Source organism: Sciurus carolinensis, chromosome 15, assembly GCF_902686445.1.
Source record: "Sciurus carolinensis chromosome 15, mSciCar1.2, whole genome shotgun sequence".
Taxonomy (NCBI): Eukaryota; Metazoa; Chordata; class Mammalia; order Rodentia; family Sciuridae; genus Sciurus; species Sciurus carolinensis.
Window position 1 is genome coordinate 32,148,940 of NC_062227.1, and position 23,712 is coordinate 32,172,651.

Genomic DNA, 23,712 nt, shown 5'->3' on the forward strand with positions numbered 1-23,712 from the left:
GGCCTCTAATTTGCGATCATCCTGCCTCAGCCTCCTGAGTTGCTGGGATGACAGGTATGCATGTCCAGTTTAAATTCTTCAGTTATTTAAGCTTTCCCCCCACAACACTAGGAACTTGTGTATGCTAGGCAAGCACTCTACCACAGCTACACCCTTCGCCTTTTTCATTTTTCTTTTGAGAGAGGCTCTCCCTAAATTGCTAAGGCTGGCCTTAAACCTGCCATCCCCCTGTCTCAGCCTCCTAGTCTCTGGAATTACAGGCCTGTGCCACTGTGTCCTAAGGCTCCTGCTTCATCATGCCATAAAGGAAGTTTCATAATCCTTTCTGAAAACTCAGGTCTAACACCCTCAATGGAAAAGCTAAATAGGCAATGAGCAGATTTCTCCAGATCTGAGTCCTCAACTACCCAAAGTGTGTGAAGTTGAAGGGAAAACCCTCTCTCTGAAAACATTCCTTACATCCCCCGAGGTATTTAGGCTGACTTGACTGAAGGTCAGCACTGAAAGGTCTAGATACTACATTGGACAGTCTGAGTTCCTGCTCTATGGCCACTAATCAGCTTCCTGACCTCAGGTTAATCACCCTACTTCCCCAGAGGCGACCTTCATCTATCAATCAAGTTTTCAGGACTAAGGACCTCTGAAGTAGAGCCATTCAGAGGACCAGTACAGGGTGAGATAAGGGGCTGGCCTAAGAGCGTAAACCAGAATGCTGCTTCTGCTAACAAGAGAACAAAAGTCAGTTTACTTAAACAGTGTGCAAGGAGTTGGTTTACATTATCGTCATTGTTTTTTTAATTAACCATTCATTTAAAAATATTTTAGCCAGGTGCGATGGCGCATGTCTGTAATCCCAGTGGCTCAGGAGGCTGAGGCAGGAGGAACGCCGGTTCAAAGCCAGCCTCAGCAACTTAATGAAGCCCTAAGCAACTTAGTGAGAGACTCTGTCGCAAAATAAAAAATAAAAGGGCTGGGGATGTAGCTCAGTGTTTAAGCACTGCTGGGTTGTCCCTAATACCACCCCTGTAAAAAGTACAAGTTTGTGGGATTTAGTGTATTTGGAGTTGTGTAACTCCTACCACCAGAATTTTAAAACATTTTCATTATACTAAAAAGAAAATCCCACCATTAGCAGTCACTTTCCTCAAGTCCTAGGCAACCTACTTTCTCTCTTTATAGATTTTCCCATTCTTAATATTCCATATAAATGGAATCATACAAATGTAGTCTATTGTTAGTGGTTTATTTCACTTAGCTTAATGCTCTCAAGGTTCATCCATCCCTGCTGGGTGTGGAGGCACAGGCCTGTAATCCCAGCTACTTGGGAGGCTAAGGCAGCAGGATTGTAAGTTCAAGGCCAGCCTAGGCAATTTAGCAAGACCCTGTATCAAAATAAAAAAATTAAAGGGGCTGGCGATATACCTCAGTGGTAAATCACGCTGGGTTTGATTCCCAGTATCACACACACACAAAAGTAATACATAGAAGGTTCATCTGTCCACATTGTAGCATGCATCAGTACTTCATTTCTTTTTTTTTTTTTTTTTGGTACTGGAAATTGAACCCAGAGGGGTTTAACCCCAAAGACACATTCCAGCCCTTTTTATTATTTATTTTGAAACAGGGTTTAAGTTGCTTAGAGTCTCACTAAGTTGCTGAGGCTGGCTTTGAACTTGTGATCCTACTGCCTCAGCCTCCTGAGCAGCTGGGATTACAGCCACCACACCCAGCCTTCATTCTTTTTTGATGAGGACTAATATTCCATGATATGGATATACCCCATTTTATCTACCCTTTTATCTGTTTATGGATATCTGGGTTGTTTCTACCTTCTGGCTATTATGAATAATACTGCTATAAATATTTGTGTTCAAGTTTTTGTGAGAACATATCTCTTCATGTCTCTCTAGAGTGATGTTTAACTTTGGAGGAACTGCCAAATCCATTTCCAAAGTAGTTAAGAGACTTTTCTCTTTGGCCCTAGATATACAGAAGTCTGTATGACCCTGTAACAAAAAAACCAAGGGGCTCATAGGCAGGTTTCAGCAAACTCAATTTTTTCTAAGTTCTTTGTAAACTATCATTCCTAGACTAAATTCAGAAAATAATTAGGAATATAAGAAAGTTTGTGGATAAGTTGGATTCCTGGATTCCTATCCTTAAAAACCTGTAAGGACAGAAGAAAAGATTCCCATCTACTCCAAGGGCCCCAGGAACCCTGCAAGAATGTGAGGTTCCATGTACCGAGGCTGGGCTGTCTATCTCCCACAGCAAACAGATGCGGGGAGGTTTCCTACTGAGAAAGGTCTCTGACTTCCCCTCAGTCCTCAGTGACTCACTGGAAATGAGGACAAAATGGTGCTGGAAATTTTCTGCTTCCTTATTTGCCTGCAGAAGTCATGATAATCCTTATAAATTCTAAGTATATCTCTGACACATTTCAGCAAAACCTTTACTTTTGCATTTTTCCACTCCTTGGGAAACTGCTTACCCCAAATTCCATTTCACCATTGCTAGTTCTTTTGGGTTAATTTCAGTTAGAGACAGCTCCTTACTGTTTGATCTTTGCTGATTCATCTTTTGTTCATTTTTATGCCTACTCTAAGGTCTTTCTTACTCTGGGTCTGAGCCAGATTAAATTCTTTCTGGAACAAGAAAAGGTATAAATAAATGTAGAGTTTCTCTAGTCTGAAAGAGTAATTATTCATAGCTGTGAGACAGAAAGAAGAATTACCAAGGAATCTGTCAAAATTAGCTCTAATAATCAATACTGGTATCTTGTTTTTGTGATCCAACTTAAAACAGAATTAAAGATGTTGAATGACCAAAATGTAATTATAACTATATCCTTTTATTTTATTTTTTAAATTTTTTGGTACCAGGGATTGAACCCAGGGGTGCTTAACAACTGAGCCATATCCCCAGTCCATTTGGTATTTTATTTAGAGACAGGGTCTCACTGAGTTGCTTAGGACTTCACTAAGTGGCTGAGGCTGCTCTGAACTTACGATCCTTGCCTCAGCCTCCCAAGTTGCTGGGATTACAGATGTGTGCTACTGCGCCTGGACAACTATATCCTTTTAGAACAACTACTCTAACAAAGGAATTTAAGAAAGAAAATTAATTATAATTAAGTATATACTTCTTGTATCCTAATGAGTTAATACAACAGCAATTATACCATAGAGGATAGAAAGTGTTATTTTATAAGATATTTTTGCATTCATTATTCTGTGTGAATTTCAAACATCCTTGTGTGGTGGCTTATGTATATTATCATTTTCAGGTAAGAAAAGAGACACAGAAAGGTTATTTAACTTGTACTCTATCATTTATCTGCATAGTGGTGAGGACAGAATTTGAACTTGAGGCTTAGAGCTATATCCCCAGACCTTTTTCACTTTTTATGGTGACTGCTTGTTCTGCCTCAGCCTTCAGAGTAGCAGGGATCACAGGCATTTGTCACCGCATTCAGCTATTTGTTGTTTTCTCAGATTCTATCCATAGACCTCTTCCCTTTAACTCTACAAACCCTCCTCAAGCAGTCTCAGTCACCTCTGGCTCTGACTTGTATCTGCTCACTGCCAGTCCCAACTTCCATTTACAGTCCTCACATCTCTCCTGAGAATCAGTCCAGTGTACCCAAATGTTCACTAGAAATTTCCACCTGGAAATCTCAAAGCACCCTAACTATCTGCTTTGGTTTTAACGTATCTCCCCAAAGTTCTTCCCCATGTATTAGAAACATTTCCAAATTTGTATATTAATAGTGTTGGGAGCTGGGCCTTTGGAAAGTAATCAGGATTTGGTGAGGTCAGGAGATTGGGACCCCCATTAGTGGTTTGATGAGCAGAGGAAGAGAGACCTGAGCTGGCACCCTTGCCGTGTCTCACCATGCAACGCCTACTGCCATGTTATAATGCAGACGGGAGGCCCAGATCAGATGCCAGGCAGATGCTGCTGGCACCATGCTCTTGGACTTCCCAGCCTTCAGAACTGTGAGCCAAATAAATTTCTTTTGTTTATGAATTACCTCATCTCAGGAATTTTGTTATGGCAATAGAAAACTGAATACCACAACATCTAAAACAGAAGTTATCTTTATCACATCAAAATCTTTCAAACGCTCTTAAATTTTCTATTTCAGCAAATATTAGCACCTTTTATCAGCTAGTCAATCTAAAAATGTTACCCTTGACTCCCCTCTCTTCACTTCCTAAAGACAATTAATACTATTCTTTAGGCCTCGTGAATTCATTCATTTCTATTATTCCTTCTATATCTGTTTTCAAACTCCACACTCTGGGTAGGTCTGTAGTGACGGCTTTCTAATGGTCTTCCAGCCTCTAGCCTCCACCCCCACGTTCTCTTTTCTACACAGTACTGCCATGGTTCTTCTAAAATTGTGAACTTGATCGAATTAGGCCCTGCTTCCAAGTGGCATTGGTTCAGTATTGTTTCTTAGGATTCTACACACAATTTTTCAAAAATCTGGCTCCACTCTTCTAGAATAAATCTCTTACTTCCTGAATAGCAAGAGAGAGTTTAGCATAATGGTCAAGAATACATGTGGCCTGAGTTCTAACTCTGCCAGTTCTTGGCTAGGGCAAATTCTTAATCTTTCTGTCTTATTTTCTTCACCTGGAAAATGTGAATGATGGTGACTGTACTTACCTACATCACTGGGTTGAGTCTATTGCTGAATATTAAGGATAAAAAAAAGTAACTGATACATTCTAAAGGCTCAGTAAATATTAGATAAAATTATCATTATCCAGCTACAAGTTAAAGAGTTGATCCAACAGGTGACCTCTGCTATGACATTTTCCCACTTCCTCAGGCAGTTAGTTTCACCTTCCCTTTGTGCTCTGTAGCCTTAATCAACCTTCCTACAGTCATACTTGCCATTGAATCACAGACAATTTTGTGTGCTTGACTCCTGCAACGGAAGTTTGTGCTCCTAAGGATTAGGGTTATGTTTCGATGTGAATATGCCTCACCCTACTGCTTTGCACAGTGCCTGATTTAATAGGTATACACTACAGTTTTGTTAAATGAACAGATCTTCCCATTATGGGACCTAATAGACTCTGCTTGTAGCACATTATCCTTGAAAGCCTCAGAACATGTTTTCCCCATATCTGTGTCTAAGAAGCACAAACAGCAAGCCGGGCACAGTGGTGCACGCCTATAAACCCAGCAACTCAGGAGGCTGACAGAGGAAGATTCCAAGTTCAAGGTCAGCCTCAGCAACTTAGTGAGGCCCTAAGCAACTAAGTGAAATCCTGTCTCAAAATAAAAAATAAAAAGGATTGGAGGGGCTGGGGTTGTGGCTCAGTGGTAGAGCACTTGCCTAGCATGTGTGAGGGACTGGGTTCGATCCTCAGCACCACATAAAAAAAATAAATAAATAAAATAAAATAAATAATTAAAGTTCTAAAAAAAGGGTTGGAGATGTAGTTCAGGGATAAAGTACCTCTGGGACCAATCATCAGTACCAATAAATAAATTAATTAATTAATTAAAAAATACACAGCAGACAGAAGCTACACAAAATGATCTCCATGGGCCAGGACCATAGTGACAAATTCAAATCTTTCCCTTCAGAGTACTATATCTACAAGATTCCTAAAGGCTGAACTAGTGAGGAAATGTGAAGAAGTCTCACCTCAAACTATTTATTATGAGGCACTGAATAAGACCAGAAATGCTTTATAACTTTTGCTTTTGAAATCATATTGATTGGATTCCCTCTAGGGCCTAAGTCACTGCAAAGTAAAGTATAAGAGCTCTTTCTTCCCAGATTCTCATAAAGTGCTGACATTTGTGCCATTACTATAAACTTTTACTTTCAGTGTGACTTAATTACTTATAGTCTTAATATCAATCTCTATCAATGACTCAAAACTCTTTCAGTTCTAGTAGAGTTACTGAAGTGGTAAGGAACTAAAGGTCAAAAAGCTATAAGATCAGCTCGGGAGGTAGAGGTTCAAAGCCAGCCTCAGCAACAGTGAAGCGCTAAGCAACTCAGTGAGACCCTGTGTTTAAATAATAAAAAGTACAAAAAAGGGCTAGGGATATGGCTCAGTGGTTGAGTTCCCCTGAGTTCAAGCCCCAGCACCAAAAAAAGAAAAAAGTTGTAAGAAAATTTCAGCAAGTGTAATATTTCTCATTCTAATGCACAGGTTAAACATATAGCATGATGATTAATTTTTTCTTTCTTTCTTTCTTTTTTTTTTGGTACTGAAGATTTAACCAAGGAATGCTTTACCACTGAGCTCTAATCCCAGCTATATTTTTTGTTTTCTATTTTGAGACAGGGTCTCACTGAGTTGCTTTGGGCCTCAATAAATTACTGAGGCTAACCTTGAACTTATGATTCTCCTGTCTCTGCCTCCCAAGCTGCTGGGATTATAGGCATGGGTCACCTTAAAGGAGGGTACCAACATACCTGGCTAGCGTGATGATTTCCTAAGAGTTGGGAGAAAATCTATCCTGGTGAAGACTAGGAGTTAGAGGGGGAAAAGACCGGACTGAAATAAAAAGGCTTAAATGACATTGCCTCTAAGTAAAAAGTATGGCTGGCAAACAGGCATACACCATACGGTCAATCTCTTTCATGACAAAAATAAGTATTTTCATTAGTGGAAAAAAAGTACCACTGTACTAGTCAATTTGTTTTGTACTAGTTATTTATTTTGGGGGTACTAGGAATCTAACTCAGGACTCCATACATGCCAGGCAAGCATTCTACCACTGAGCTACAACCCCAACCGGCACTGGTTGATTTTTTTTTTTTTTTTGGTACCAGGGATTTAATCCATGAGCAATTCATTGAGCTACATCCTCAGCCCTTATTATTTTTTATTCTCAGACAAAGCCTCACTAAGTTGCTGAGGCTGGCCTCGAACTTGTGATCTTCCTGACTCAACCTCCCCAAGTTGCTGTATTATAGGCATGTGCTACCACACCCAGCCTGTACTGGTTTTTTTTTTTTGTTGTTGTTGTTAAAGAATATGTTTGCCAAAGGACGAATGATCTCGCTGATAAGCGGATGATGACACTTAATGGGGGGTGGTAGGGGGGCAAGAATGGAGGAAGGAGGAACTGTACAGAGGGAAAAGAGGGGTGGGAGGGGTGGGGGGGATGTAAAAAATAACAGAATGAATCAAACATCATTACCCTATGTAAATGTATGATTACGCAAATGGTATGCCTTGACTCCATGTACAAACAGAAACAACGTGTATCCCATTTGTTTGCAATTAAAATAAATTAAAATTAAAAAAAAAAAGAATATGTTTGCCTTAAAAATGGTATAGATGAATATCTACTGGTCTTAGAAGACTGTAAAAGTTGTCATGAAAGTAGAATTTCAAGCTGGATGAGGAGTTGCAGCTTATAAGCCCAGTTCCTCAGGAGGCTGAGGCAGGAGGATGACAAGTTCAAAGCCAGCCTGGTCAATTTAGCAAGACTCTGTCTCAAAACAAAAAATAAAAACCAATGACAACAACAAAAAAAGGGGGGGCAGGGAGTGCCAGAGTGCCCCTGGGGTCAGTCCCCAGTACCATAAGTGAATAAGCAGATAAAAAAAAGAAATTTAGTTTATAAAAACATAAATAGATTATATATGTATGTACATATATGTGATCTGAATGAACACAGACCAAGGTTTCTCTGGTTGGATAATTATGGATATTAGGTCTTGTAAATTGCCTTTTTGTTGTTGTATTTTTCTACTATGTACTTGTTTTATTTAAACAAGGAACTGTTTTAAATACAAAAGAATATGCTTTTCACCATAAATCTATAATGATTATTTAAAAAATTAAGACATCATTTAAATTTACTTACCAAGAGATTCTCTCCTGCCACTCCTCTGTTGTTAAAAACCACACATCTAAAAATCAGGAAAGTAATTCTGTTATTTCTACACATGAACCTTATGATAATGTTCAACAACTTCATCTAAATGGTCTACAAGACAATTTCAGTTCTTTAAATTCAACATATGCATTCAAAATTAGGAAGCTGTATATTGAAGTGAAATTAATTTTTCCTACCAAAAAAGCAGAATATTTACAACTTCTCTCTATGCATATGTAGGGGCCTTAGATGAGAATTATTAAAACAATTCCAAAAACAAGCTGAATTTAAATGATTTTGCTTCAAGTATGTCTTCTACCCACTGTATTTGTAACATTGATGAGAATCTATTTATATTCTAAGAAACAGCCCTTGTTCCCTCAAGGTTCAGAAAACATGGAGAATGCAATTTTACAGGAGATGAAAAACAGGTAGAACTACAAGGAGCCTGACACCTGAGCTGCGAGGACAGGCCCCTGTTGTGCTACAGACCCTGTTATGCTAGTTGAACTGGGCGAAGGAGAGAGGATCTTATATTTTCCTAAGACTCTGTTTGCATCTCCTGGAAAAATGGGTGATGTAAAAGGCTTGGATCAATGTTGGCTCAAAGCAAGTACTCAATGAAAGTTATCTGTCAATAGTAGCCTCCGTGTTGATAACTTAAAAGTTACTCCTTACCTAACCATAATACCAGATACATATGTATTTGCCCTTCTTGGACTAAGTCCTGACTTGTGGGTTGTTTTTTTGGGGGGGTGCGGGGGGTGCGGGAGGTACTGGGGATTGAACTCAGGGGTACTCAATCACTAAGCCACATCCGCAGCCCTTTTCTGTATTTTATTTAGAGACAGGGTCTCACTGAGTTGCTGCTTAGCGCCTCACTATTACTGAGGCTGGCTTTGAACTCTCAATTCTTCTGCCTCAGCCTCCTGACCCACTGGGATTACAGGCCTGTACCACTTTGCCCGGTCTGATTTATGTCTTTATAGAGTCTTATCAACTTAGTGAGTCTATATTCATGTCAATTAAACTTCATTTTGTTTTCAGGTATTTACTTATTCAAATCAATCAAGGCCATTTAAAAGGTTCAAATTCTCTTCTTTCAGATGCCCCTGCTCCTTGTGCAGGTTCTGAGCACCAATGAGTTAAACGCCCTACAGAACATGTACTCTCCTCTCAGGGAGTTAGATTTCAAGGCACACCATCTCCATTCAATGTGGTGTTCAGGGAATGTACTTTGCAAAGAAATTCTTTCTTGCATCCAAAAAGGCATACAGAGAATTCCTATTAGGTCCAACTAAAAGAAGAGAAAAGTTTAGAAATCTCAGAAATCTGATTCGAGAAAAAGTTAGAAATGCTACATTTTTACTTAACTCATCTAAGAAGAATCTTAAACACACCATAAATGCATGCAGAAGTTAAAGTAGGGTCAGTTATTCCTTTATCTTTTCTTGCTAAAAAGAATGGCAAGAGAGACTAGATATCAATTATATTTAAGTTGGCCACTTTCATTCACTTGCGTAAGCATCTAAGTCACACAGGAATTACTATGAAAGACAACTGTGACCTTGAACCCTGAAGCTCCCAGTCATTCAGATAAGAATTTCTTTTAGAGTAGAAACTTTAAGTAAGTATTAAAATGGCTTCTGGAGCAAGATGTCATCATGTGACTGCCACTGAGAGGGTGACAGAGTTAGTGAGACGACAGGAAAATATGAACTGCGAACTTGTGAAAAAATAAACCTATACATCTGGGATTTTCTTCAAAACTGCAGACTAGGGTATCTGTACTTTCCCTTAGGCAACTTTGGAAACTGGATCATAGCTCTGGTACCTTTGCTAGAGGAAGAACTCAAATGACTTTTTTTTAAAATTTTATTTTTATTGTAAACAAATGGAATACATGTTTCTGTTCGTACATGGAGTAACAGCATACCATTTGCGTAATCATACATTTACATAGGGTAATGATGTTTGAATCATTCTGTTATTTTTTTCTTCCCCCCACCCCTCCCACCCCTCTTTTCCCTCTATACAGTCCCTCCTTCCTCCATTCTTGCCTCCCTCCCACCCCCCATTATGTGGCATCATCTGCTTATCAGCGAGATCATTCGTCCTTTGGTGTTTTGAGATTGGCTTATCTCACTCAGCATGATATTCTCCAATTTCATTCATTTGCCTGCAAATGCCATAATTTTATTATTCTTTATAGCTGAGTAATATTCCATTGTATATATACCACAGTTTCTTTATCCATTCATCAATTGAAGGACATCTAGGTTGGTTCCACAGTCTAGCTATTGTGAATTTAGCAGCTATGAACATTGATGTGGCTGTATCTCTGTAGTATGCTGATTTTAAGTCCTTTGGGTATAGGCCAAGGAGTGGGATAGCTGGGTCAAATGGTGGGTCCATTCCAAATTTTCTAAGGCATCTCCACACTGCTTTCCAGAGTGGCTGCACTAATTTGCATCCCCACCAGCAATGTATGAGTGTACCTTTTTCCCCACATCCTCTCTGACACTTATTGTTGCTTGTATTCTTGATAATCGCCATTCTAATTGGGGTGAGATGGAATCTTAGTGTAGTTTTGATTTGCATTTCTCTTATTACTAAAGATGGTGAACATTTTTTCATATGTTTGTTGATTGCTTATAGATCATCTTCTGTGAAGTGTCTGTTCATATCCTTAGCCCATTTGTTGATTGGGTTATTTGTATTCTTGGTATAGAGTTTGAGTTCTTTATAGATTCTGGAAATTAGTGCTTTATCTGAAGTATGATTGGCAAAGATTTTCTCCCACTCTGTAGGCTCTCTCTTCGCATTGCTGATAGTTTCCTTTGCTGAGAGAAAACTAGTTTGAATCTATCCCAGTTATTGATTCTTGCTTTTATTTCTTGTACTATGGGAGTCCTGTTAAGGAAGTCTGATCCTAAGCCAACAAGGTGAAGATTTGGACCTACTTTTTCTTCTATAAGATGCAGGGTCTCTGGTCTGATTTCAAGGTCCTTGATCCATTGTGAGTTGAGTTTTGTGCAGGGTGAGAGACAGGGGTTTAGTTTCATTCTGTTACATAGGGATTTCCAGTTTTCCCAGCACTATTTGTTGAAGAGGCTATCTTTTCTCCATTGCATATTTTTTGGCACCTTTGTCTAGTATGAGAAAATTGTATTTATTTGGTTTGTGTCTGTGTCCTCTATCTGTACCATTGATCTACCTGTCTATTTTGGTGCCAATACCATGCCGTTTTTGTTACTCTTGCTTTGTAGTATAGTTGAAGTTCTGGTATTGCGATATCCCCTGTTTCACTCTTCCTGCTAAGGATTGCTTTAGCTATGCTGGGTTTCTTATTCTTCCAGATGAATTTCATGATTGCTTGCTCTATTTTTGTAAGGTACATCATTAGAATTTTAATTGGAATTGCATTGAATCTGTATAGCACTTTTGGTAGTATGGCCATTTTGACAATATTAGTTCTGCCTGTCCAAGAACATGGGAGATCTTTCCAACTTCTAAGGTCTTCCTCAATTTCTTTCTTCAATGTTTTGTAGTTTTCATTGTAGAGATCTTTTACCTCTTTGGTTAGATTGACTCCCAAGTATTTTTTTTTTTTTGAGGCTATTGCAAATGGAGTTGTTTTCCTCATTTCCCTTTCAGACGTTTCATTGCTTGCATATAAAAATGCTTTAGATTTATGCGTGTTGATTTTATAGCCTGCTATTTTGCAGAATTCATTGATGAGGTCTAGAAGTTTTCTGGAGGAGTTTTTTGGATCCTCTAAATATAGAATCATGTCATCAGCAAAGAGTGACAGCTTAAGTTCCTCTTTTCCTATTTGTATCCCTTTAATTTTTTTAGTCTGCCTAATTGCTCTGGCTAGAGTTTCGAGGACAATGTTGAATAGAAGTGGTGAAAGAGGACATCCCTGTCTTGTTCCTGTTTTTAAAGGGAATGGTCTGAAATGACCTTTCCCCATGTCTTTGTTCTGGACGATGTTCAAATCAGCAGCGGTCATCATTATCCACTTCTAGCTTTGGACATGCAGCAGAATCAAGCAGCCATCGAGGATGGCAGATGAGGGCTGCCAATCTGTCCCTCTCTCAGAGACAAGAGCTGGTTGTGAGGCTACTAAGGATGTGTAGGGCTGTGTTAACTTGCCTAACAACTCCTCAATTTTTACAGTTTATTCCAGATGGTTTTAAAATGTATATGTATGAGGAAATTTGGTTTGCAAAATTTGTTTTCCCTTCATATTTTAACTATTTAAATTTTCTTCTCAAAAGAAGGAAAAGAGAAATGAAGAGAAGAAATGCCAAATAAAGAATAAATCTGGCGTGACAACCTTTCTGGGACAAATGTGCCTTGGTTTGGATGTGGTTTGAATATATCCCCTAAGGGTTCATGTGTTGAAACTTAATCCTCATTAGGAGGCATTAGGAAGGCAGAAATTTAATCCATCTATGATATTTAGAAGCAGAGTCTTTGGGAAGTGATTAGGATTAGATAAATTCATTAGATTGCAGTCCCCATGATTGATTTTGGTCGCTTTATAAGAAGAAGGAGGGAGACCAGGACACACATGCATATACTCCCTATCTCTTGCCATGTGATAATCTGTGCCACCTTGGGACTTTGTCAGCGAGAAGACCATTACCAGATGCAGTCCCTTGACCTTGCACCTCTAGAACTGTAAGCCAAAATAAGCCTCTTTTCTCTATAAATATCCAGCTTCAGGTATTTCATTACAGTAATGCGAAATGGTGTAATATACCAAGAAAGCAGATGAGTCTCTTTGAATGAAGGTTAAATAAAAGGTAGAAACCAGTGTGGTGTGATGCTGCACACCTACAATGCCAGCTACTCAGGAAGCAGAGGCAGGAGAATTGTAAATCTGAGGCCAGCCTGGGCAACTCGGTGAGACCCTTTCTCAAAATAAAACTAAAAAGGACAGGGGATGTTGCTCAAAAGTAGAAAGCTTGCCAAGCATGTGTGAGGTCCTCGTTTGGATCTCCAGTACCAAAACCAAACAAACAAAGGCAGAGAGCTACCTACTTATAACACAGGGTTTCTCTCGATCTTCAGCATTGTAGATATTTAAGATCAAATAATTCTTTGTGGTAGAGCTATCCTGTGCACTAGAGGATGCTCAACAGCATTCTGGCCTCTACAAACTAGAAGCTAAAACTTGTCCCAGGCATGACAATCAAAAATATCTCCAAGGCTGGTAGTGAAGTTCAGTGGTAGAGTACATGCCTAGCACTCAGGATGCTCTTGGTTTGATCCCCAACACTGAAAAACAAATGAAAATAAACAAAAACCTGCACCCCCAAACTCTCCAGATGTTGCAGAAATGTTCCCTGGGCATGACTATCTCTTGACTATTTCTGGGAAATGGACCAGTAAGCCTTGAATCTGCTGTCTATCAGAACACACATGGTCTTTCCTACTATACACGTAGGAGCAGACCCTGAGCTTGGGCACCATAGAAAAGCAGAGAGAAGTACTTAAGAATAGAGGACTTCTCCAGGTCTCCTTCCCAAATATGTAAGGTTAAGGGATTTTATCAGATAATCTTAAATATTTCCCACTTCTAAGATTCCCCAATCTTCGAGTCTAAGGAAAAAAAAAAAAAATCATCCGTAAGAGTTGGTGAGAGAACATTTAGGGATCAACTCTTCATACTACTCTAATTTCAGATACGATAAAAACATAAAGTTCATTACTTTCAACTACATATCAGATCACGTTTGAAGCACTTCCTATAAATATTAATGTTGAAGTGACTCATTCATTCATGCAAAACTTCATTAAACAGAATATTTACTGAACAAAAGATGGAGTTACAGCTTGTAACACAGAAACAAAATAACAATATAAGGTTCCTGGCCTTAAAGAGAGTGCCATCTAGTTAGATTAAAAAGCTATATAATGGGCTGGGGATACGGCTCAGTTGGTAGAGTGCTTGCCTTGCAAGCACAAGGCCCTGGGGTTCGGTCCCCAGGGCCGAACCAAAAAAAAAAAAAGGCTGTATAATGCCATATTTTAGTGCAGTGACTACAATAAAAATGGAATCACAAGGCAGCATAAAATTCAATGTCCAATGAGTGGTAGAGACAATAAAGCCCTTGGGCTGGGGTTGTGGCTCAATGGTAGAGTGCTTGCCTAGCATGTGTGAGGCACTGGGTCCCATCCTCAGCACCACATAAAAATAAATAAACAAAAATAAAGGCCCATCAACAACTAAAAACAAATATAAAAAAAAAATGCCTACCAGGTCAGGAGGGTAAGTTGATTAGGAAAGGTTTTACAGAAAAGGTTGATAAATCCTATGTTGAGCACTGAAAAATGTGAAGATTGTAACAGGAGGAAAGCAGGATGGATTATGAAGGGAGCAATGTGAACAAAGATATAAAAAATATACAAAGTGTTCTAAGTGGTGAAAAAATAGATATTCGTTGAAATATGGCTACATACAGGAAAACCATACAAAACAAGGATGGAAAAAGAGATTAGGAGGTTTCTAAATGCAAGGTTAGGACAATGTGACAAGGAGGGTCTGCTTTCAGGAAGGTCAGGGTGGATCCTTTTAGCTCATCCCTTTCATAGGGTAATAACTATATATTTGAAACAAAATATCAAGGCCATAAAGAACAAAAACAAAAATTAAAGAACAGGTAGAAAACACAATGTGACACGAGAAAAAAGAAAATGACTTGGGTGGGGTTTCCTATTTTTACAGCTTTTTATTCTTCTTTGGCTAAAAAGAGGCAGTAGTTGGTATTATTCAATGATAGATAAAAGACCAATGGGAATGTTCAGTCTTACAGGCTTGAAGAACTAGACAACAGAGTTTGAGGGAACTGTAATAGTTAGAAAATGAGGGGGAAATCTTAGAAATCAGACACAGAAGAGTCCTAAACTATGGATAAAAAAACTGGGCCCCATCTCTGGCTAATCCTTCATCTATATCTGTATCTACATCTATATATAAGACACATTAGAAGTAACCCCAATTAAGGCTAAAAAACTAGATGAAATTTAATGTCTGTTTATCACAAAGTAGAGTTTGAAGTTTGAATTTAGCCATATTTCTTCTTGACGAAAAAAGAAACTAAGAAAAATCAATCTTCTTTTGAAAAATACTGCACAATTTAGAGTCTCTGCAATGGATAATCCAAACTGTTCACAACACTATTCAAAATTAATAGACCATGAAGGACAGGAAAACATGACCCATACTCCAACAGATAAGATCTGAGATGATTCAGATGCTAGAATTAGCAAATGAGTATTTAAAGCAGCTATTATTAACAAACTTCAAGACATAAAAGGGTAAAAAAAAAAGTTTGTAAAGAATTCAAAAACTGCCAGGTGTGGTGGTGCACACCTGTAATCCCAGTGACTTGGGAGGCCAAGACAGGACGATTACAAGTTCAAGGGCAGCCTCAGCAACTTAGTGAGGACTTCAGTAATTTAGCAAGACCCTATCTCAAAATAAAATAAACAGGGCTGGGGTTGCAGCTCAGTAATAAAGCAGTTTGTCTAGCATGTGTGAGTCCCTTGGTTCAATCCCCACCACTAAAAAAAAACAAAAACAAAAACAAAAGAAAACACTGGTGATTTATGTAACAATATCAAAAGATCTAAATACATGTAATTATGGTTCCCAAAGGAGAGGACAGAAAGAATGGGGAAAAATATTTAAGAAACAAAACCCTCCAAATTCCAAATCTGATATAAGAAGACATGAACTCATAGGTTCAAAAGGAGGATAAGTAACAGAGAAACAAATAAACAAAAAACTCCCCTAGAAAACAAATAATAAATGATATCCTTAAATACACCATATCAATAACTATATTAACTGTAAAAGGACTAAAAAGTCTAACTAAAAGGTAGACACTCTGACTGAATAAAAAAGCAAGCCCTAAAATATATGTGTCTAAACCCCATATACTTTAAGAATAAAATCAGGTATTTTGAAAGTTACAGTATGAAAAAAGATGTATCATAGAAACAGTAAGCAAAAAGGCTGGAGTGGCTACAATAGTATCAGATAAAGTATATTTCAGGACCAGAGAAGGGCAAATCACAATGATAAAAGACTTAATTTACATTAAGACTAAGAATCATAAATGTGTATGTGATGAATAACAGTTTCTATATATAAGAAGCAAAAATTTAAAGAAATAAATGGAGAAATAGAAAATTCACAATCATTGATTTTAACACTTTTATATCAATGAAACAAAAAATCATTAAAAATGTAAAGTATATAATAACAGAGTATTAATAAAATTTACATTTATTGGACACTACAATCAGCAACATCAGAAAACTTATTCAAGAAATTGTAATTCCTGGGGGTGTGCTCAGTTGTAGAGTGTTTGCCTAGCATGTATGAGGCCCTGGGTTTGATTCCCAGCATCAAACACAGAAAAAAATTATAATTCCTGAACATTTCCAACTTTAAGTCATAAAAGTAGTAAAAGGAAGGATTAGGGATGTAGCTCAATGGTAAAACATGTGCTTGGCATGTGTGAAGCCATGTGTTTGATCCCCAGAACCAACAAAAAAAAAACTAGTAAAATGAATTAACATAGTCCATGTAAGTTTTTCTGGACTGTAAAGCTTCAGAAATCAAACACAAGCCTGGCGTGGTGGCATACACCTATAATACCAGAGATTCAGGAGGCTGAGGCAGGAGGATCACAGGTTCAGGGCTAGCCTTAGCAATTTAATGAGGCCCTAAGCAACTTAGTGAGATTCGGTCTCAAAATAAAAAATAAAAAAGGCTTGGGAATGTAGCTCAGTGGTAGAACATCCTTGGTTCAATCCCGAGTACCAGAGAGAAAGAGAGAGAGAGAAAAGTGGGGGGAGGGAGGAAAAAAAACCATAATAATTAGCAAGAATGCATTATTGCCAGATGTGGTAGTTCACACCTGTAATCCCAGCAGCTAGAGAGGCTGAGATAAGTGGATCACAAGTTCAAGGCCAGCCGCAGCAACTGAACAAGATTGTCTCAAAATTAAAAAATAAAAAGAGCTAGTGATGTAGTTCAGCAGTAAAGAGACCCTGGGTTCAATCTCCAGTAACCTCCCCCAAAAAGTATATTATTGACTGTTATACCCAACTCATGATTATCACATGGTAATGGAGAATAGTGAAAGTCAATTCATACTTCAGGAGACACAATATCTCGTTTCAACTCTTTCCCTACAAAATCTATTTCCAGAGAAAGAAACATGACATGCACCTGTCAAGTCTTGAACTTCCCTGGTAAAACTGAGTCCTGATGATATTACAGGTATACATTATCCAGGTAGGCAACAATCATGGGATTTGAGGAGCTGGCTGTTTCCAAGCTAAGAGCCTGAGATATCCAAGGATGTAAAAAGTATTCATGAAGGGTCTTCAAGAACTATTCATTTTTCAAAGTCTAACAGAAATTATACATATATCTGTAGCAAGGCTATACAGTTGAATCTTAACTCTGTCACATATTAACTTTGGTCAAATTAATGTTATTTTAAATATTTTTGTTATAGATGGATATAATAACTTTATTTTATTTATTTATTTTGGTGCTGAGGATTGAACCCAGTGTCTCACACATGCTAGGCAAGTGCCCTACCACTGAGCCACAACTCCAGCCCTTGGTCAAATTATTAACACTATAGTTCTCCCTTTTGGTTAGTAAAATAGTTTAATAATGTATGTCTTGGAATTGGGTACATATTAAACAAAATAATCTATGTATAAGCATGGTAACACATGTAATCCCAGCTACTCAGGAGGCAGAGGCAGAAGATTACAAATTTGATGTCAGCCTAAGAAACAGACTTTGTATTAAAATGAAAAGGACTGGAGATATAGCTCAGTGGCAGAGCACCCTTGGGTTCAATCCACAGTGAACTCCCTCAATCTATGTATAGTTCCTCTTAGGGGACCCATCACGGGGTAGGCAACTCAACAAAGCTAAATTCTTCAATTTAAAAAAATGACATAATAAGCAAGGCACAGTGCTGCACACCTGTAATCCTAGAAGCTCAGGAGGCTGAAGCAAGAAGATCACAAGTTCAAAACCAGCCTCAGCAATTTAGCAAAGCCCTAAGCAACTTAGTAAGACCCTGTCTCAAAATTAAAAAAAACAAAAAGGAGGCGGAGCTAGGGATGTGGCTCACTGGTTAAGTGTCCCTGGGTTCAATCCTGGGTACCATCCCAAAATAACATGATAATTATACATATTAGATGGTATAGTGTGGTAATTTGACACATGTATACAAAATATAATCAGTAATTAGGGTAATCATCATTTCTATCTCCTCAAACATTTATCATTTCTTTGTGTTAGAAACCTCTGAACTCTTTTTTTCTAGTACTTTATACATAATGAATCATGGACTATAGTCACCTTAATGTGCTACCGAATATTAGAACTTATCCCACCCATCTAACTATATTTTGCTATCTATTATTCAACTTCCCTCCTCTACTTTCCCTCCCCGCAAAAGCTAAATTTAATTGTAGCAAACCAAAGTAGCAATTCTGGTTATCTTTTGCTGATCAAAAGCTCTAAGTGACTCTATGAATTTAGAAACAAGAACACTAAGTTAATATTTAATGAATGCAGTTTATTTTTTAGGCATATTTCAAAACCAGTGGCCAGAAGGAAAGAGTCACAATTATCCTTAATGTGAGGAAGGTGAAAAACTTATATACAACTAGCATCAAGAATTCTCTTTAAGGGGCTGGGGTTGTAGTTCAGTGGTGGAGCACTTGCCTAGCAAGTGTGAGGAACTGGGTTCGATCCTTAGCACCACCTAAAAATAAGTAAAATAAAGGTATCATGTCCATCTACAATTAACTAAAAAAAAAAAAAAGAATTCTCTTTAAGCCAAGCAAAGTGGCACACAACTGTAATCCTAGCAGCTCGGGAGGCTGAGGCAAGAGGATCATGAGTTCAAAGCCAGTCTCAGCAAAAGTGAGGCACTAAGCAGCTCAGTGATAGTCTGTCTCTAAATAAAATATAAAAAGGGTTGGGGATGTGGTTCAACAGTTAAGTGTCCCTGGGTTCAATCCCCAGTACCAAAAAAAAAAAAAAAATCTTTAAGAGGCTGGGTTGTAGCTTAGTGATAGGGCATTTGCCTAGCCACAAGAATTCTTTTTCAGCTGAGTGTGGTGGCATATGCCTGTAATTCCAAAGGCTTGGGAGGCTGAGGCAGGAGGATGGCAAGTTCAAAGCCAGCCTCACAAACTCAGTGAGACCCTGTTTCTAAGTAAAATACAAAAGAGGGGCTGGGGATGTGGTTGAGTGCCCCTGGGTTCAATCCTGGGTACCAAAAAAAATAAATAAATAAAATTCTTTTTTAGTGCTCTCTTATACTATTTTATTGGAATCTACCCTATCTCCTTATGATCTCTGATACTGAAAGTTACTGAACTTCTTTCCGAGGGTCTCATTTTATCTTACTCATCTGTCATGTCCGAATCTCTGATATTCTTCATAGATTCTGTCCACTAAATACCAAGCTGAACTAGCTGAAAGTTTCACATCCGTAGTGTTCATAACTAACCAGTGTCACATGTCACTGTTGGAAACTTTATTACCAGAGACAAGTATTACAGGATGATGCAGATTCCAGCAGCCACTCTTAGTAAGGCATTTCCTTCCTGCTTCCTGCACCTTCTTGGAATGTTTTCTTCCTGGTAAATAGGGCCTGTGCAACAAGTACCTCATTTCTATCTGACTAAAGACTAGAAGAGAATAATGAGGCCTTTCCCTAAGCTAAACCATGGCCCTGATTCACTCCTTTAGATCTCATAGCCAACACTTTTTAAATGTTTGTTACGGGGCAGGTGCCAGTTGATATCCTTTATGTACATTACAAGCAATCCTCACAATCCACTTGGGTATAAGGTATTGTTTCAGATGAGAAAGTGGGGTACAGAGAGGTTAAATAATCTGTCTCTGGATAGTCAGGCTATTGTGTGCTAGAGCTGAGCCCCAGGCAGATATGACTTAAGGATCCTCTTAACTACCTCACTGGGCTTCCCCATGCTATCTGAGCTAGTAACATTCAAGTCTTTTTCTAAGAAATAAGGGAGTTCTGGACACAGAGTGCCCTTATGGGCATTCCAACACTGATAAAAAGAGCTTTGTCCCTGAAAATTTGTTAAATGAGGTATCATTTTACAGTGGAATATCTAATGAGTTCTCTAGAGAATGGGACCACTTGTCAGAATTCATCATAATTTTCCCCAGAATATCATTAAATAGACTAAGCTCTTTGGTGTTTTTTAATACGCCTTAACTAATCTAGCTAGTCTCATGAATAACTGCTTAACAGCCTTATTTCCAAAATTTAAAAAACCAAATTATTTTCATAACTAAAAATGAATTACTGAGCTAAAAACATTCTGGTGTTAATTCACAATAATTTCTTGTCTAAGATACTACTTTCAGATTGGAAGGAAGCAGTGGGAACTCACTTTTTTTTTTTTTTTTTTTCCAACTAGGGGTTGAACCCAGAGGCACTTAGCCACTGAGCCACATCCCCAGTCCTTTTTTTTTTTTTTAATTTTTTTAATATTTGTAGATAGATAGCATGCCTTTATTTGCTTATTTTGTATGCGGTGCCGAGGATAGAACCCAGTGCCTCACACATTCAAGGCAAGTGCTCTGCCACTGATCCCCTATCCCCCAACCCCTTTTTAATATACATATATATATATATATATATATATATATATATTTTTTTTTTTTTTTTTTTTTTTTTTTTTTTTTTAAGAGACCGGGTCTTGCTGAGTTGCTTAGGGCCTTGATAAATTGCTGAGGCTGGCTTTGAACTCGAAATCCTCCTGCCTCAGCCTCCCAAGTCACTGGGATTGTAACTCATGCTTTTTCTCACTGCCTGGTTTTCCTTTGACCTCCCTCATTCTGCCTCCCTCAGAGTCTGCAGATGACCCCTAAGGCACCTCTAATGCTGCCGGAAGAGCTAAACATCATAGAAAGTCATAGTATCTACAGATGCTGCTTCTCCTAAATAAAAAATTCTCAGGTCCAAATCCCCAAACTTTAAAGTGGATGAACATTTAAAAACAGCCAGACTGGAGTTGCAGCTCAGTGGTTGAGCCCTTGCCTAACATGCCTGAGACCCTGGGTCTGACCTCCAGTACTGGAGGGGAAAAAGAAAAAACAGTCAAATTTTCAAATTTTAACCACTTTTAAAATCATCCCCCAGCTGGGCACAGTGGCACATGCCTGTAACCCCAGAGACTTGGGAGGCTGAGACAAGAGTTCAAAGACAGCCTCAGCAAAAGCAAGGTGCTAAGCAACTCAGTGAGACCCTGTCTCTAAATAAAATACAAAAAAGGGCTGGGGATGTGGCTCAGAGGTTGAGTGCCCCAGAGTTCAATCCCCAGTACCAAAAAAAAAAAAAAAATCACCTCCCACTTTAAATTTCAAAAATCTAAAGGATAGGCAAAAGCATCCTTGCGACCAGTAAGTATAATCTGCAGTGAAAAATAAGACTTTGATCCTGCCAAAACATATAAAATCAGTGCTTTTTCTAAATAGCAAAACAACCAACACCCCCTGAAACACAAGTGGCATGAGAATAAGAAATTTCTTGAAACACAAGTCTACAATGTTGAAAACCCCCAAATGATCCTTTTCCATCTTCTAACAACTGTCCTGTTTCTCTTCCTCTGCCAAATTTATTAAATGTGTGAGCCACCTATGTCCTCCTTGCCCTTCCAGCTATATCTGATGCTGCTGATCTACTCCATTCCCCCACAAAACATCCCTCTTGGTTCTGATACTCCAGAATCCTACCTGCAACTCTCTGACCACTCAGTGATAGAGGCTGCGAATCATCTTCCCCTTCTTCCTCAGTAATAGATGTCCAAAATAAAATTTAATTTTTAAGCTTCCTTTGCAGTTAAGAGCAGGGCAATGCAAAACAAGCCAAAGTGGTATGCACAATTGCTGGGTATGTTTGTTGTTATTGTTGTTGTTGTTGTTGTTGTTTGCAGTGCTGGGAGTCAAACTCAGGGCCTCACATATGCTAGGCAAACCTCTACAACTGAACTACACCTTCCCACCAGTCCCTTGGATATGCATCTTTAAAGAAAGATGGTACTTTTTGGGTATCCTTTTCATTTCTTTCTTACGTCCTAGAATGCAATATAACTAGAGTTGAAGCAACATGATAAAAGCATGACACCGTAGAATACCAGGAAAGTTGTGGTCTATATTCTAGGAATTTTTTCATGAGAGAGAAATAAATCTATCTCTTTTAAGCATTGTTATTTTGTTTTTTGTCACTTGCAGCCAATCCTGGTCCTTTCTAATGCATAATTCCCTATTTCTGCATATTCTCTGTCACTTCAACTAGATTGTATGCTCCTTGGGAATACAGGTTCTGATACTGTACTTTACAGTCCCAAAATACTTAATGACTGACCTAGATTTCAATGAACTTATTATTATATAATTCTGGATGAGACATTCTTTTAATATTAGCTAGGGGTAGAATATAATGGTAAGTGAATAAAAAGGTCAAGGTAAAAGATGATTTAGATGTTGTCAGTTACTTTTTTCTCCTTGTTTGTGTTTTAGTATTGGAAATCAATTCAGAAAATAGGAAAAAGATTGAAGAAAATGGAATATTGTTCAAGAACATAAAATAATACCTATGAGGCTATGTTCCTGAATGGAGTTTCACTTATGTTTCCTAGGTTGGCTTTGAACTCCTGGGCTCAAGCAATCCTCCTGCCTACTTCTGAGCAGCAGGAGTGACAAGGTTACAAGGATTCATCATCATGCCTGTCTTGCAGATTTTTTAAAGAGAAACCTAGGGCTGGGGCTATAGCTCAGTGGCAGAGCACTTGCCTAGCATGTGTGAGGTACTGGGTTCGATCCTCAGCACCACATAAAAAAATAAACAAATAAAATAAAGTCATGGGTGGGGTTTGTGGCTCAGTGGTACCATGCTTGCCTAGCACATGTGAGGCACTGGGTTTCATTCTCAGCACTGCATATAAATAAATAAAAATAAAGATCTGTCAATAACTAAAAGAAATATATACATATATATTTTTTAAAAATTAAAAAAAAAGGCATGCGGTCCATCTACAACTACAAGAAAATTTTTAAAAATCTAGAGGCTGGGGAGATAGCTCAGTCGGTAGAGTGCTTGCCTTATAAGCACAAGGCCCTGGGTTCGATCCCCAGCACCCAAAAAAAAAAAAAAAAAAATCTAGAATATAGGGATAAGATTTCAACAACTCTTTCAATTGCACAGGTGTAAATTATTAGAGCAAACTATCTTTTCTCCTATCCTCTGGGTTTCTATGAGGGTTTTTCTCTAAACATTCTCCTGGCCTCCTACCTTCCTTATGTAACTCACCCTCCAGGAGGTGGATAACTTAAGTGATTGATTACATTTGGAAGAATTTGTCTGGTTCAGCAATTTTCTTCTCTCATGGTTAGTTATATGCAAGAGAGATGTTCTGCAGTCTCCCAGAAGATAGTCAATAAAGGCAGGTCAAATATTCCTCATCCAATTCTATTTACCTTTGACTTACTTCGGGACACCTTTGTTCACACTTATCTTACAAGAACTTTAGCCTACTTTCCATCCCATCAATCATTAATTTTGAATTAGTGGAACTTAACAGAAAAATATTTTGTTTCCATTAGTTTTCAGATATAGGGAAATTGTTTAGCATGAACAATGAACCCTATGTTTCATTTGTCCATATGGTGAAAGTGAGATTCTAATGACTAAATCACCTGTCACCAGTAAGGCATCAACAATTCCCTGGTGACCTAATGGAATT

General features: G+C 38.3%; 1 protein-coding gene across 1 annotated transcript in view; it reads right to left on the bottom strand.

Moving 5' to 3' along the window:
* Positions 1–23,712, bottom strand: part of Abhd3 (abhydrolase domain containing 3, phospholipase) — a 50,486-nt gene that overhangs the window by 20,574 nt on the left and 6,200 nt on the right. Inside the window, exon 4 of the mRNA XM_047526628.1 lies at positions 7,855–7,900. Within this exon, the coding sequence (XP_047382584.1) occupies positions 7,855–7,900 (46 nt within the window). The remainder of the gene's footprint in view (positions 1–7,854; positions 7,901–23,712) is intronic.